This window comes from Hypomesus nipponensis, chromosome 26 (genome assembly GCF_054491055.1).
Source record: "Hypomesus nipponensis isolate SF chromosome 26, ASM5449105v1, whole genome shotgun sequence".
NCBI lineage: Eukaryota > Metazoa > Chordata > Actinopteri > Osmeriformes > Osmeridae > Hypomesus > Hypomesus nipponensis.
Window position 1 is genome coordinate 8,855,660 of NC_140386.1, and position 13,424 is coordinate 8,869,083.

Genomic DNA, 13,424 nt, shown 5'->3' on the forward strand with positions numbered 1-13,424 from the left:
TACCAATCCTTCTAAAGAGCTTGTTAAAACAAATCAAGAGAGAATTAGTGCATACTTGTACACATGTATACACAGGGACATTTTGATTGGTTGAATTTAAATTAACTGAGTTTCAGTCATTTTATTAACACATAGGTCAAAGTTTAGATTCAGGGTATACAAAATATGCAGACTAATCTACATAAGGATATAACCAGTCTAACAACTCAGTAACATATCAATTATAACTTTTTTCAAATTCCATTTCATTTAAGTGCAGTCCCTTCCAAAGCCATAAAACATATGCTACCATTTTCTTAGAACCGTACAGTGCAAAAGGACAAAGTATCAACAAATAGATAATCTTATAAAATTCATTTTTGCATCTCTATAGAAAACTTTGGGCAAGGAACAAAAACACACAATCACTCTGGATACCAGTGAAGATGACTGCAATCAAACTTTCAGAGTATGCTGATGTAAAACACGTCAGAGTTGACCAAAGTCATGTCGGCAATTGAAAGTGGAGCACACAAGCTCTTCTTGAGGCTCTGACACCGTCTCAAGAAGCGAGTCCACTGCTCCAGATCTCCCCTAGGAGGGAGAGGAGCACGCCTGGTCCTTATCTGGCCGGCCGACTTGTAACCTGGGTTGTCAGATCAGTGCTGTTCAGCTTACGCACCCATGCTGCTCTATCCTCTCCTCTGCTGCCACTGGCAGGATGAGGTGGGAGATGCGGCTCCACAGTCCACTAAACTTGTCCGTGTCCATGCTGTCGAAGGAAGCCGGGTGGTCTGAGGAGAGGAACTTGTCCTTGAGGTGGTCTTCCACCATCTCCTCCACCTCCTTGAGGTCGTGCTCGTGTCCCACCGCCTCCTGGGGGAGCAGCACGGTGAAGATCAGCGAGGCCCGCTTGTAGGCCGCGTTCTCGTGGTCGCAGTAGCGGTAGAAGATGATGGTGGAGCCCGGGGGCAGTTCCTCGAAGCGGTGGATGACGGCCACAGGCTTGTCCCCCTCGAAGGCGTGCTGGAGCTTGTGGTCGATGTCAAACTTGACCTGGTTGCTGTCATGGCCAGCCATGCGCTCTCCGTCGATTTCGAGGACGGAGCCGTTGAGGGCGGAGCCGTTGAGGGCGGAGGCCAGACCCTGGGCCAGGCAGCGCAGCGTCCTTTCAGCCCCACGGCCCGCAGTCAGGATCAGGCTGGCTGGCTCTTTGGGATAGGCTGTCTGGAGGTGCTTCGTTAAGTGGATCCTGCTTCTCCTCCACAACTCTGGAAGTTGTCGGGGGAATTGGGCCTCGAGGTGAGATAGATGAGCCTCAAAATCATCTGGAGGCGTGGCTGGATGCCCTGCATCTGCTCCAGGTTGATGGGCTAGCATTTGGTAAGCCAGGACACCCAAGGCAACTGTGACAAGAGCCAGAACGATTTTCAAAAGCTTCCATACCATACACCCTGTCAGGAAAAGAGAAAGTTTTAATCAACAAAAGAGTGACACATGCAAGAATTTACACCTTTTCTCGTCCATTAATGTACAAACCGACCTTTGGAGGACGGCACAGACGGTTGCTTGGTAACTGACAATTTCCTTTTTGCTTCAAAACAAGAAAAACAAAAAACGGGTATTAGAGGAAGAAGAAAAAAAAACACACTATAAATGTATTTACGTACTTATTCCACTAAAGCAGAAAATTCGTTTTCAGTACCTTGTTTTCGGAGTTTAGTGGTTTGGGGAGATTTATTGTTCAGCTGATATTGTGGCGTGTGAGAGGCATTCAAAGTGGCATATACTGTAGTCTGAGGATCTGAAAAGAGATTTGCGATTCATTATATTGCATTTGGGTTCAAAGATAACAAAATCACCAACCTTTGTCTTACTTCAAATGGAGTCCTGGCATTTTGCAAACGGCAACGAATGACAAATATGAAAGTAATTACAAGTGGACTTCACTCTTCCTTCCATTTTCTGTCTGTACTCCGACATGGTGCTCCTTGCAATCTCCACTTGTCTGGGACTGGGAGAAGACTTGTTCGAGACATCATCTTTTTTTAAAGGTTCACCTGAAAACAATCGTGTAAGAATTAGGAATATGAAAAGCATGCAATCAAGTGATCTTTCAAGCACCATTTATGATTCATTATTCCGTGAACCAATAAGGTTTTATTTGTACCTGTCTTGATTCTGAGCAGGTCTGGGACTTGATGTTGTGTACGAACAGATCTACGACTTTGGAGACTCTTAACTGTTGTGTCTGAGGTCATCCCCCTCTTTAAAAATTCATCTTTGGACCCTGTCCCAGGACAGAGCAGAAAAGTCAGTTTTCTAGTGTGTTACTTCAATGGCTGTAGGCCAGAGTGAGTCAGTAAGAAGTGTCTCACTTTTTAGGTCAGAAGCAACGAGTAGGGAATCGTCTTCTGCACTCATCTCTTGGTCATCATTGTGTTTCGGTTTGTCGTCTTCATTTGTATCCTGGACATCCATCTCGTCCCCACTGCCATCTGCCGCTTCTTCAACCTCCAATTTAGTCTTCTTGCTGGGAGACTCTGAGATAGGAAGATTGTTATCAGCTGTCAGTGATCCACCGTTCAACATGCTAGCTAACGGGCGGACAAACCACTTTTAAAAACAAAATAACCAGAAGGCTACTTGTTATTACCATTTTCCTCGTCGTCTCCGGAGCCGTTGACTGCAGTAGGTGATATTTTATTCTCTGCCTTCTTGTTTTGAGCCTTTCTCTTGAGTGGACCTCTTGGTGTTGGCTCAACGTAAACTAGTGTAATGCAATGCAATAAATAAATACCATTGTGACAACGAGGCCATGTGCCACAATAAAATCATGCGTAGTGACATTTTAGTTTAGTAGTAGTTAACTAGCTACAAGTTGCGTCAGGCAGATACAGTTTGCTAAACATATGTGCTATTAAGTGCAAATACATTGCTAACTAGTTCAACTTGTTACTAGTCTAACTTTCTAACTTTAACCAGGAGCATAGCTAAAGCTAGACTATTTCACGTAGTCTACCAACCTAACGTAACCTAACGACTGACTTAATACAAACCTTTAGCTGATTGTCTTGTTAATCTCTTTGTCGAAGGTTGGGCAACACTATTTTGTAAAACTTTAGAACTCATGGTGTCACTAAAAATTGTATAAAAAGGTTAACTAGCGTGTGACTCCAGGCCAGTTGTTTAAAGTTGAAAAAGAAAACGGAAATTGGTGTAGTAGCTAGCAAGCTAGGTCCAGCTTCCGTTTCGACTTGCCACAGGCGACCTTGTAATGCAGTGTTAACAGATGTCTTTGAAATGTCTGTGTTTTCGCAAAAAATAAGCATTCTTCAAGAGCATCGTTTAAAACATAACACCATTAAAGGTATTCTACAGACCCAACTGAGTATTTTCCACCTCGTCGGAATGTTCTTCTATGGTTTTTAAAAGCAGTTAACATCCAACGACATAGGTACATTACTGCCACCCTCTGTGCCGGAATAAGTTTTGGGTCTATCTACATCGTACAACTTGCCTTAATAAACTACACAGACCTGCCAGACAATGGCATACATTCAGCAACACTCAAAACGATAACATAATGCACTATGCAGAACTGTAAAGGGATATATTTAGCTGCATGTACAGCACTGTTTCACGTGCTTTTATTTTGAAGACAAAAAATAAACCGGAAGTGTAATCATGTAAGCGGCCAAAGGTTGCATATTAAACATTGTCTGGTTGGATGACTCTTATTGCTTTGGCGCTTCCGTATGACAGTTTGGAGGATTTCAAGGCATATCGGGAATTATTAAAAGGTACATCTTGTTTTGCTGTACTCGCATGACATAGCATACAGTAGGCATATCAACTAGAAGTGCATACATAAAAGGGTATGTGACATAGCATGCCTGCGTACTGCATACCAGTTGAAGCTAACCTAACCTGGTTAGCTATAGCTGACCGATAAATTACAATGCTTTACAGCTGGTTATCTAACCCAGGTGCTAGCTAAAGCTACCTTACAAAATAGACCCAGTTATGTACTTTATTGTCCAGTTAACTCGTATTAGGGTTGGTAAAGGAAATACTCGTAACCTGAATTTCCCCAGGGGATTAATAAAGTATCTATCTATCTTATCTATTTAATCTATCTATCTACACTGTATTCTAAACAATAGTACCAATGCTTACTGCTACATTCTTTCTGTACAGGATTTAAGTGAGGTGTCCAATATTCAAAGGCATGTCAGAGGCGAACACCATTTCCCAAGGCTCAAATGGTGAGATAAAACGCTTTCACAGCTATTAGTCGGCAAAGACAATATTGATTTTTTTTCCAATACTTGATATCTTTATTTACCAATTAGATACGTCATTGCCACGAGCGTCAGGGAGTAGTGATGCGGGATGTGATGAGAGAGTAGTGCCTAATGGAAGTGACGAGAATACACAGGGCACTGCAATAAAGGCTTCAGAAGGTAATTATCACAATCATATATTACAAATTAATGGTTAGTTAGTTGAGTTCGTTTTTATAATGATGTGCCATCTGAACATGGCATCTTCCGGTTTGATAATTATTAAATGTGCCACCCGTGAACTTCACCTTCACAAGAATGAGGAAACGCCAAGATTTCTTAAATGTCTTTTGTAAATTACATTTATAAATCTTCCTTAAAATAAACAAAAACAATAGGCAGTGATAATGAAACGGAAAGTGTAAGTAGCACACATACCACAATACCAGACGATCCAACAGATCTTGGCATCATCGAAGCCAAACCGAAGAATGAACTAGATGGCGAGAAGAACATCTCCAATCCTGAGACTGATACATGTAAGATTCTTACAAGTACACAAACAACTGCAGCACAGTTTTATATACAAATTTCAGTCATTGGATTGACAAAAAACGAATCTTATTCTAGCTCATGACACATGAATAAGACTATATTGTAAAAACATCTCCATTGGCTGTTATTTCAAGGAAACGTGTTTTACCTGATGAACAGGTCCGACAGAACAGACTACATCAACACCAGGACCAGAGGCAGAGAGCGAGGCGTTTGGTACCCGTGGCAACAGTGTAGACAGCGAGTCTGTAGATGGTGAGACGGCACGATTCCTTAAATCAACTTTCCTACAAGTTGTGCAGAACATTTTATGCTTATTGTATGAGGTTTTCTGTTTGTTTTCTGTAACTGTGGTCCAGGGGTTCAGCTCACTGTCGAAGTGGAGACGAAAACAGCTGAGTGCGAACAAGAGAAACCTGAGAAGGAAGAGGATAAAAAGCAGATACTGTTTGATGAACAATCTAAAAATCCCCCACTGGAAACCCCAACCAAAGACCCCCCAAGTAAGGTTTACGGTTGAATGATTTGAAATGGTGAAGACTTTATATAGCTATTGTATGAATACATTGGCCTAATATGTATACAAATGTACACTGTATTTCTAAACTCCTCAAAAAAAGTTTGGAAACGTTATTTCGGTCGATTATTGAAGGGGTGAATACCAGAGGGTGAATACGAGACTGAATACCAACAGAAGAATATTGCAGGAGAGTTTGGAAATTGTTTTGGGCCTCCACCAACATGGTTAGCTGTGTTGCTCGTTCCATGAATGCATTATCCTTACAAGTTGTACCTCGTTGTAAAGGTGACTAATCAGGCTTTCCAACGATATAAAATACAATACCAATTGGTATTATTGAAGGGGAGGAATACACTATCTTATATATTTGTTATTTCTTTAAACAACGTAGGTTAAAGCAACACTAACTTCAGCCTCTGTTTCTCTCAGTAGGTGATTCATCAAAGTTAATGCTTCTTGGTTTGCTGGATCTCGTACTAAGCATGTATGTGGTTTTCTGCGACTCTTTAAAATGTTGTGTTCCTGTCTTCTGTCTAGGTCCTCGTGAAGGAGTGGAGGAGGTTCCAGATGGAGGAGTGGAGGAGGTTCCAGATGGGAGAACAAACTATTCCAGCGGACTAAATCAACCCAAGAAGGAAGGAGATGAAAAGCAAGATGAAGAACTAGTGGTCCAGCCAACTGGTAAAGTGAAGTTGACAACCGCACAGATATATCTAGTGGCATTCTATATATTCCACTGAAATCTTGATTGTTCTGTATTTCTGTTCATCTAGGTCAGAGGGAAGGAGTTGAGGATATTACAGTCAGATGGAACAAGACTGCAAAGGATGAACCAGGAGTCCAGCTCCCTGTCGAAGTGGAGACGATAACCACAGCTGAGTGCGAACAAGAGAAACCTGAGAAGGAAGAGGATAAAAAGCAGATACTGTTTGATGAACAATCTAAAAATACCCCACTGGAAACCCCAACCAAAGACCCCCCAAGTAAGGTTTACGGTTGAATGATTTGAAATGGTGAAGACTTTCTATAGCTATTGTATCATGTATACATTTACCTAATATCTATACACATGTACACTGTATTTATATATTTGTAGTTTCTTTAAACAACGTAAGTTGAAGCAACATTAACTTCTGCCTCTATCTCTCAATAGGTAATTCAAAGTTTATGCTTATTGGTATTCTGGGCCTCGTACTAAGCATCTTCTGTGCAGTCTTGTTACAACCCAAGTCTGCACCTGAGAAGGTGGAGGTCAGTCGGGTAGACGTCTTCCTCAAGGAGATGGATAGAGTTAAGGTCCAGTTTCCCAGCCAACACCTTGAGCTTTGGAGGAGAAGCAGGATCCACTTAACGAAGCACCTCCAGACAGCCCATCCCAAAGAGCCAGCCAGCCTGATCCTGACTGCGGGCCGCAGGGCTGAAAGGACGCTGCACTGCCTGGCCCAGGGTCTGGCCTCCGCCCTCTCCTCCGCCCTCAACGGCTCCGTCCTCCAGATTGACGGAGACAGCATGGCCGGCCAGGACAGCAACCAGGTCAAGTTTGACATCGACCACAAGCTCCGGCACGCCTTCGAGGGGGACAAGCCCGTGGCCGTCATCCACCGCTTCGAGGAACTGCCCCCGGGCTCCACCATCATCTTCTACCGCTACTGCGACCACGAGAACGCGGCCTACAAGAGGGCCTCGCTGATCTTCACCGTGCTGCTGGAAGGGAAGGAGGAGGTGTCGGCCAGCCTGGGACTCAGTGCGGTTGAGGAGATGGTGGACGACCACCTCAAGGACAAGTTCCTCTCCTCAGACCACCCGGCTTCCTTCGACAGCATGGACACGGACAAGTTAAGTGGACTGTGGAGCCGCATCTCCCACCTCATCCTGCCAGTGGCAGCAGAGGAGAGGATAGAGCAGCATGGGTGTATAGGGACTTAAGGCTCTTCACGATCCAAAGCCTCTTTCTACACAACTGCTGATACCGGATGATCAACCTAAAGGGAGTTGCAATATTTTAAGGATTTATGTTTCATTACATTGTAATTTTATATAGGCTATTGGCCAAGGCCTTCATATACACTGCACTCTGTGCTAGTACATATGGAAGATGGGTGCTTGAGAGACAACATGCACTACCCTTCCTATTTATTAAAATTGTATGTGGAGGTGTATTATATCATTATGATCTCAGCACTTGAAGTTGTAAACACGATTTATTTTTGGGCCTTGCACTTTAATTCTTAAGTCTTCTTCACGTAACTAAAACACATTTCTCCACCCAAAGAGAAAGTGTGCTTACCAACTTTTAGTTTTCCAGTTGATGTGATTGAGACAGGATGACATATAAGAATGTGATTTTTTAAATGTATGTGGCGATTGTTATTCTGTTGAAAAGAGTATACCAGCTAAATTAATTTTCTTCACCATGGACTTAATTCATTGACATAACTATGTGCCTTAAATTGAAACGCAAATAAACTGTTTAACACAAGACTTGCATGTTTCATTGATGAGGTAACTGCTGTAGGCTGCCAAAGACAATCTTCTGAGCAACTTTGACTCGACCTTCAATAAAGACCTACAAGTACTCTTCCAATAATAGTTTCTGTACTTTTCATAGGGTGCCCTAACCCTAAAATCAGGATTTTAAAAGCAAATTTTTATTTGAGAAAACTCAATAAATTAATTTGCAGCCTAATCGTTTTTTTCTGATCTCTTTCTGTTTGAAATTGGAATTCGCCTTGTCAGAACCGTACAGACGCAAGTCACCTGGCATCATCACTTTGTCCGACTCCTCCTCTCCCCCCTACAGTCCATCAGTTCCCGTCTCTTTGCTCTCCGTCTCTGAGGAGTCGAAGGCGGAATTACTATGGACTAACTTGCAAGGAGATGCAAACACATGGGACTGCACCAGATTTTAACCAGGGCATCGCATTTTACCTGAAGCCCTTTGCATGAAACAGGACATGCCACGGCGATCTGCAAATCTGTCTTTAAAAAACAGGGGATAAAGCATAATGACATTTTCTCTATGAATTGTCTGTGATAATGAAAAAGCAGAGACTATAGAATAAAACGTTTTAAAGAAAAAAAAATCCACTTGTGTACTGACCGCTAACATTATGGCTAAATTGAAGCTGTTGTGCGTAATGTGGTGCGTTTTCTTCGGATGGTGCTCTGCTGCACCGAGCGAACGGACGGCGTTGCCAGATGCGGACCAACAAACTGCCAATACGTCTGATCACCAGGGACACCAAAATGACACTCTGCAGGAGGAACTGGACAGCCAGGAAAATATTCTTACCCAGGTAGGTTACGTTAGTGAGGATAATCTCATACACACATTTTTTTTAATCGAAGTTCCAACAAAACATAGTCACGTTTATCATATTCGTGTTCAGCAGTCATTAAAAACAGGCTGCATCATCAATTGCATGGATTTCTGTACTTTATGGAAAATGTTGCTGTGATTACGTGGTGGAAAATGCGTCCGTCCTTTTCTCTTTGTAGCTGCTGGGTGATTATGACAAAGTGAAAGCACTCTCAGAAGGCTCTGACTGTCGGTGTAAATGTGTTGTCAGACCCCTGAGTAGGAGCGCCTGCCGGCGGATCGAAGAGGGGAGCGACACGTCGCAGGACTTCTACACCGTGGAGACTATCACATCTGGACCCAACTGCAAGTGCGCCTGCATCGCTCCGCCGTCAGCGGTAAACCCATGCGAGGGGGACTTCCGACTGAAGAAACTTAGAGAGGCTGGGAAAGATAATGTAAAGGTGAAATTACGCAAACTCACTATACAAATGGCAGAAGAACTCAATTCTACATGACAAGTGATGGAGACCAGGGTCTAACGTCATCTTGGAGGATTCTAACATGAGCTGTCCCATTTATTAAGGAGATTTGGATTACTGGAATTAATTGGAATATGCTTGATGTTGGTAACCTTCTGTGTCTTAAGCTTGGAGTGCAACCCTGATGGAATCTACTTGGTTATTTCAGCTCTCCACGATCATTGAATTGTTGGAAGGGTCTTTTTACGGCATGGATCTGCTGAAGCTTCACTCCATCACTTCTAAACTTCTGGATCGCGTGGAAAATATTGAAAAAGTAAGTATTTCATCACTGAGGCGGAGGTGCCCCACCTTGCTGAGTTCTCAAAACCTGGCTAATATCGACAATAAGTTAGTTAATCTTTCGGAGTTGGTTAGCACACCCAACTTTAAATTACTGTAACAATTAGAACACACTCTGGACAAACGCTTAGCCGTGAGCGTTTATGTAGTCAATTAGAAAAACTTAATACCAACGAAGCGTAGAGCGACTGCGCTGAATTGGCGATGGGACTTAGAGCACTTGCGAGTCTAATGAGGTAGGGCACGCTACTCTCACAGGGACAATAACGCTACTTTATTAGTTGTTCTATGGCTTGCCACGGGCAACTGCCTTTTATGGACTTGGACGGCACATAGGTCTGATCCAGGCTTTCCTGAAACGATGGAAAGTAATAATCTGTCTGAAGTACAGTTTACCGTATGACCAGCTCACTAGTGAGCTGAATATATACGTCGGGAAAACATGGATACGCTCTCATGGGAAAACATACATAAACGTTTGTTAAATCCCTGCTGTCCAGTTAATTTGACCGCCTGTAATATGCTTTACGCGCTTTATATTTCATAAAAATCATCCTACGACGGTGGTTTATTCATTTTAATCCAATGCTGTCTACTGCCATCCATGCAGACAGTCTCAAAGGAGCAGTCCCAGGATGAGACCGAACCGCAAGCATCTCACCCCGCCCGGCTGCAGATGACGGATAGTCCAGCCGTGCCCTCGCTCCCACCTCTACAGGGAGTGTGGAAGAATCTCAGTGAGCTGAGTGACAGGGCAGCGGCCTATCAGAACAAAGAGGTGGGCGGGACCTGCAGGAAAGATCCTCAGCCAGGTATCTTCCCCACTCTGCAAAAGCTAGTAAAGAATCAAACTGACAAGAGACTGTGCACTTTATCCTCTTGACAGGAAAAATACGACGAAATGTTTGTTGGGAGTCTTGGACCCTCCAGGGACTTCAGCGAAGGTCCCAAGCCCACCACGGGGTTGTCCCCACAGGCTAGCGTCCAGGACAGAGCCTGGCTGGACCCGCAGGGTGTGAAGACAAGCCCCAATGGGATGACCATTAGGGGTGTGACCTACTACAAGTCTGACCATATGGTGGCTGACGACGGGGAACCAGGGGAAAACTGTGAGTCCTGGAACACTCGTGTCGTCGTGACGACAGAGTGACAAGCAAGTTCTTCCATCACTGGCCTCACATGAACCCTTGTGGTCTTAACTGCTGTTTGTGTGGTTGACATCCTGGAATTCCACTTGTTTGAACGTAGTTTGCCATCTCCATTATTCAATGTATAGTTACTAGTGTCAATAAAGTCCTTTAATTTATAATAGCCCAACATTATATTTCATGCTGGTCACATTTCTAAACCCCTTTCTCTTTGACTAGATTTTGAGTATGATGGATTCAGTGGGGACGGCCCGTTAAATCTCTTCATCGAAGAGCAACTCCTTCAACACAGATCTACTCCCTCCAGGGCCAGAGAGAGGGCGGGTCCAAGAGCAGCTAAGCCAAAGGCGATAGGGCCAAAGGGAGATGCCAGGAAGACCAGCCAATCAACACAGTCCATTCCAGCACAACCTGCCACCACCAACCCTGCTGTCACAACCCCCTCTGTTGCCAGAGCAACTAAGTGGCCAATCCCTATGATGGTCAGGCCAGCCAAAACTCCTGCCAGGCAGACCATCGACAGACCTCTTACAACAGTGGCATCCATGGCCACCCTGGTCCCTGGAATCACCCAGGAATCACCTGGAAACATAGAAGTGAACCCAACTTTAACAGCCACTACTAGTATTGCTAGCACCCCAGGACCAACCCCAACTACAGCAAGTGTCTCCACATTCAGTCATACAACACAGGCGTCCACCACCCCTGTTCCTGTGACACCCATAACCACCTCGTTCACAGAGCCTGTTACTACGACAACAGCCCCAGCTCCCACCACCGCTGGCTTGACCATGTTGCCTTCGACACAAAAACTGGCCCCCACCACCCCTTCCTCCTCTGCCCCTCCACCGCCCTCCACCACCACCACCACCACCACCAGCAGCAGTCAGACAGCGTCAGTCAAACGCAAGTACAGCATCAGCTGGGACGAAGAGGACGTGGAGGTTCCACAAGAACCAGTGGAACCAGTGGAACCAGGGCAGAACCATGAAGAGAGACCTACCAGGAAGCCTGGTGGGTGCTGAGTTCAGTTTTTATAGATAATTAAATATTTTAATTTTAATGACATTTTTATCCTAACTTTTTTCATGGTTTTCATTCCTTTAGAGTTCTTTAAAATGATCTGGTATAAAATACAAACGTAAGCCAAGTATTGTACAGTAGTATAATCACAGATGCCTTCTGACATGAGTTTTTCACCGACAGGTGAATGTAAGGACACTTTGGCCATAATCTCAGAGCCAGTCACTCACAACAATTATGGCCGAAACGAGGGAGCGTGGATGAAAGATCCACTGGGAAACGACGACAGGATCTACGTCACTAACTACTACTATGGAAACAACCTGCTGGAGTTCCGCAATATGGAGGTCTTCAAACAAGGTAAGCAGTGGAGGTGCCACAGCATCAAACAGGCACAATATCACATACATACAGTTCCAGCAGCCAAATGGATTTGCCTTCTTGATATAGTATCTGGTAGCCTATTCTTTATACCTTATTCTCTCTCTCTTTCTGTCTCTCTCTCTCTGTCTCTCTCTCTCTGTCTGTGTAGGCCGTTTCACCAATTCCTACAAGCTTCCTTATAACTGGATTGGCACCGGTCACGTCGTCTACGATGGAGCCTTTTACTACAACCGCGCCTTTTCCCGCGACATCATCAAGTTCGACCTGCGTCTGCGCTACGTGGCAGCCTGGACCATGCTGCACGATGCCGTCTTCGAGGAGACGGAGTCGCCATGGCAATGGCGTGGCCACTCCGACATCGATTTCGCGGTGGACGAGAGCGGGCTGTGGGTCATCTACCCAGCGCTGGACGACGACGGCTTCCTACAGGAAGTGATCGTTCTGACCCGGATGAACCCCTTGGACCTGAGCGTTCAGAGAGAGACCACGTGGAGAACCGGACTGAGGAGGAACCGATACGGGAACTGCTTCATCGTGTGCGGCGTTCTGTACGCCGTCGACAGCTACAACCGCAAGGACGCTAACCTGTCGTATGCCTTCGACACGCACACTAACACTCAGATGATTCCCAGAATGCCGTTCACCAACAACTACACGTACACCACACAGGTCGACTACAACCCTAAGGAGGGAATGCTGTACGCCTGGGACAATGGACATCAGGTCACATATGATGTGAAGTTTGCCTATGCAGACACACTGCAAGAGGGAGGTTAGGATAGCCTACCATTCTTTTAAAAATAGTTGACGCAAAATATTGCATTTGCTAAAATGGATTGTAGATCAGTCCATAAGGCCATTCTTAGAAGTATTTTTTTAAATGTTTGGTAAACGATCAGGAGACGTCACCTGGTAAATTGAAAAAGTTATAAAGTTAGGTGAAACCCAAGCAGCATATGTTGTACTGTAAATACTGTAATATAGAACTCACAGTGAGATACATGAATGTAGAGACATCCAATTAAGATCCCTCTAAAGACTTGGGTTTAAAAGCTATTAATCCATCATTCCATTTATTCTGTTATATCAATGCTTGTTTCCATAAAAGCTTGTTTACAAGTAAAAAATATTTAGTTTTATACATACCTTTACCCTTTACTTGTTATATACCCGTTGTCCTTAAATCTGTGTACATAGAAACCTGCTATGTAGTAACATCAAGGATAGTTGACCTTTGTCTTGTGACAGCACTTACTCCCTCCATATCGCATTGTACTGTTTTGAAGAGACTGCAATTAAAGGTTAAAAAACGCTAACTGCTGTTGCTTCATTTGTAGGTTTCAATTCACAGTTGAAGTCCAAGAGACTATAATTACCTCCTGCAAGCGGTAATCCAATCTCAAGACT

At 44.1% G+C, this 13,424-nt stretch overlaps 3 protein-coding genes and 2 long non-coding RNA genes across 8 annotated transcripts; 2 read left to right on the forward strand and 3 right to left on the reverse strand.

Moving 5' to 3' along the window:
• Nucleotides 1-80: 80 nt before the first annotated feature.
• On the reverse strand, nt 81-3,557 carry LOC146221348 (torsin-1A-interacting protein 1-like). Its single transcript, XM_084692999.1, has 8 exons — nt 3,039-3,557; nt 2,636-2,749; nt 2,358-2,522; nt 2,150-2,269; nt 1,917-2,039; nt 1,685-1,783; nt 1,523-1,573; nt 81-1,433 (listed from the first exon to the last, which is right to left on the reverse strand). Exons 1-8 carry the CDS (start codon nt 3,109-3,111, stop codon nt 649-651), a joined length of 1,530 nt encoding a protein of 509 aa, XP_084549125.1. The 5' UTR covers nt 3,112-3,557; the 3' UTR covers nt 81-648.
• A 104-nt stretch (nt 3,558-3,661) lies between these two features.
• LOC146221349 (torsin-1A-interacting protein 1-like) lies at nt 3,662-7,819 on the forward strand. Of its 3 annotated transcripts, none has more exons than XM_084692996.1 (9): nt 3,662-3,782; nt 4,180-4,247; nt 4,335-4,445; nt 4,664-4,804; nt 4,980-5,075; nt 5,180-5,323; nt 5,878-6,021; nt 6,114-6,323; nt 6,494-7,819. In XM_084692996.1, exons 2-9 carry the CDS (start codon nt 4,211-4,213, stop codon nt 7,264-7,266), a joined length of 1,656 nt encoding a protein of 551 aa, XP_084549122.1. In that variant the 5' UTR covers nt 3,662-3,782; nt 4,180-4,210; the 3' UTR covers nt 7,267-7,819. The 3 variants fall into 3 exon arrangements, with proteins under 3 accessions (XP_084549122.1, XP_084549123.1, XP_084549124.1); XM_084692997.1 differs by having other exon boundaries at nt 4,715-4,804; XM_084692998.1 differs by having other exon boundaries at nt 4,727-4,804.
• Nucleotides 4,309-5,218, reverse strand: LOC146221350 (uncharacterized). Of its 2 annotated transcripts, XR_014750789.1 has the most exons (3): nt 4,969-5,218; nt 4,704-4,789; nt 4,309-4,394 (listed from the first exon to the last, which is right to left on the reverse strand). It is a non-coding gene; the product is annotated as an uncharacterized LOC146221350 (long non-coding RNA). The 2 variants fall into 2 exon arrangements; XR_014750788.1 differs by lacking the exon at nt 4,309-4,394 and having other exon boundaries at nt 4,614-4,789.
• A 9-nt stretch (nt 7,820-7,828) lies between the features above and the next one.
• olfml2ba (olfactomedin-like 2Ba) lies at nt 7,829-13,325 on the forward strand. The gene is made up of 9 exons (XM_084692995.1): nt 7,829-7,912; nt 8,077-8,636; nt 8,839-9,102; nt 9,329-9,436; nt 10,073-10,240; nt 10,349-10,571; nt 10,830-11,624; nt 11,817-11,993; nt 12,166-13,325. The coding sequence occupies exons 2-9, from the start codon at nt 8,451-8,453 to the stop codon at nt 12,792-12,794; spliced, it is 2,550 nt and encodes an 849-aa protein (XP_084549121.1). The 5' UTR covers nt 7,829-7,912; nt 8,077-8,450; the 3' UTR covers nt 12,795-13,325.
• On the reverse strand, nt 8,073-12,280 carry LOC146221352 (uncharacterized). Its single transcript, XR_014750790.1, has 4 exons — nt 12,108-12,280; nt 8,441-9,082; nt 8,269-8,319; nt 8,073-8,172 (listed from the first exon to the last, which is right to left on the reverse strand). It is a non-coding gene; the product is annotated as an uncharacterized LOC146221352 (long non-coding RNA).
• Nucleotides 13,326-13,424: the final 99 nt, after the last annotated feature.

What these genes read in the sequence shown, in the direction of transcription:
- olfml2ba (XM_084692995.1), top strand. Translation starts at nt 8,451, where the DNA reads ATGGCTAAATTGAAGCTGTTGTGCGTAATGTGGTGCGTTTTCTTCGGA. An exon ending in GCGTGGAAAATATTGAAAAA is followed by an intron (nt 9,437 to 10,072) that starts GTAAGTATTTCA and finishes CCATCCATGCAG; the next exon opens with ACAGTCTCAAAGGAGCAGTC. An exon ending in CGGCCTATCAGAACAAAGAG is followed by an intron (nt 10,241 to 10,348) that starts GTGGGCGGGACC and finishes TCCTCTTGACAG; the next exon opens with GAAAAATACGACGAAATGTT.
- LOC146221348 (XM_084692999.1), bottom strand. Translation starts at nt 3,111, where the DNA reads ATGAGTTCTAAAGTTTTACAAAATAGTGTTGCCCAACCTTCGACAAAG. An exon ending in AACAAGACAATCAGCTAAAG is followed by an intron (nt 2,750 to 3,038) that starts GTTTGTATTAAG and finishes GCATTACACTAG; the next exon opens with TTTACGTTGAGCCAACACCA. An exon ending in CACTAAACTCCGAAAACAAG is followed by an intron (nt 1,574 to 1,684) that starts GTACTGAAAACG and finishes CTTGTTTTGAAG; the next exon opens with CAAAAAGGAAATTGTCAGTT.
- LOC146221349 (XM_084692996.1), top strand. Translation starts at nt 4,211, where the DNA reads ATGTCAGAGGCGAACACCATTTCCCAAGGCTCAAATG. An exon ending in ACTAGTGGTCCAGCCAACTG is followed by an intron (nt 6,022 to 6,113) that starts GTAAAGTGAAGT and finishes CTGTTCATCTAG; the next exon opens with GTCAGAGGGAAGGAGTTGAG. An exon ending in CCCAACCAAAGACCCCCCAA is followed by an intron (nt 6,324 to 6,493) that starts GTAAGGTTTACG and finishes ATCTCTCAATAG; the next exon opens with GTAATTCAAAGTTTATGCTT.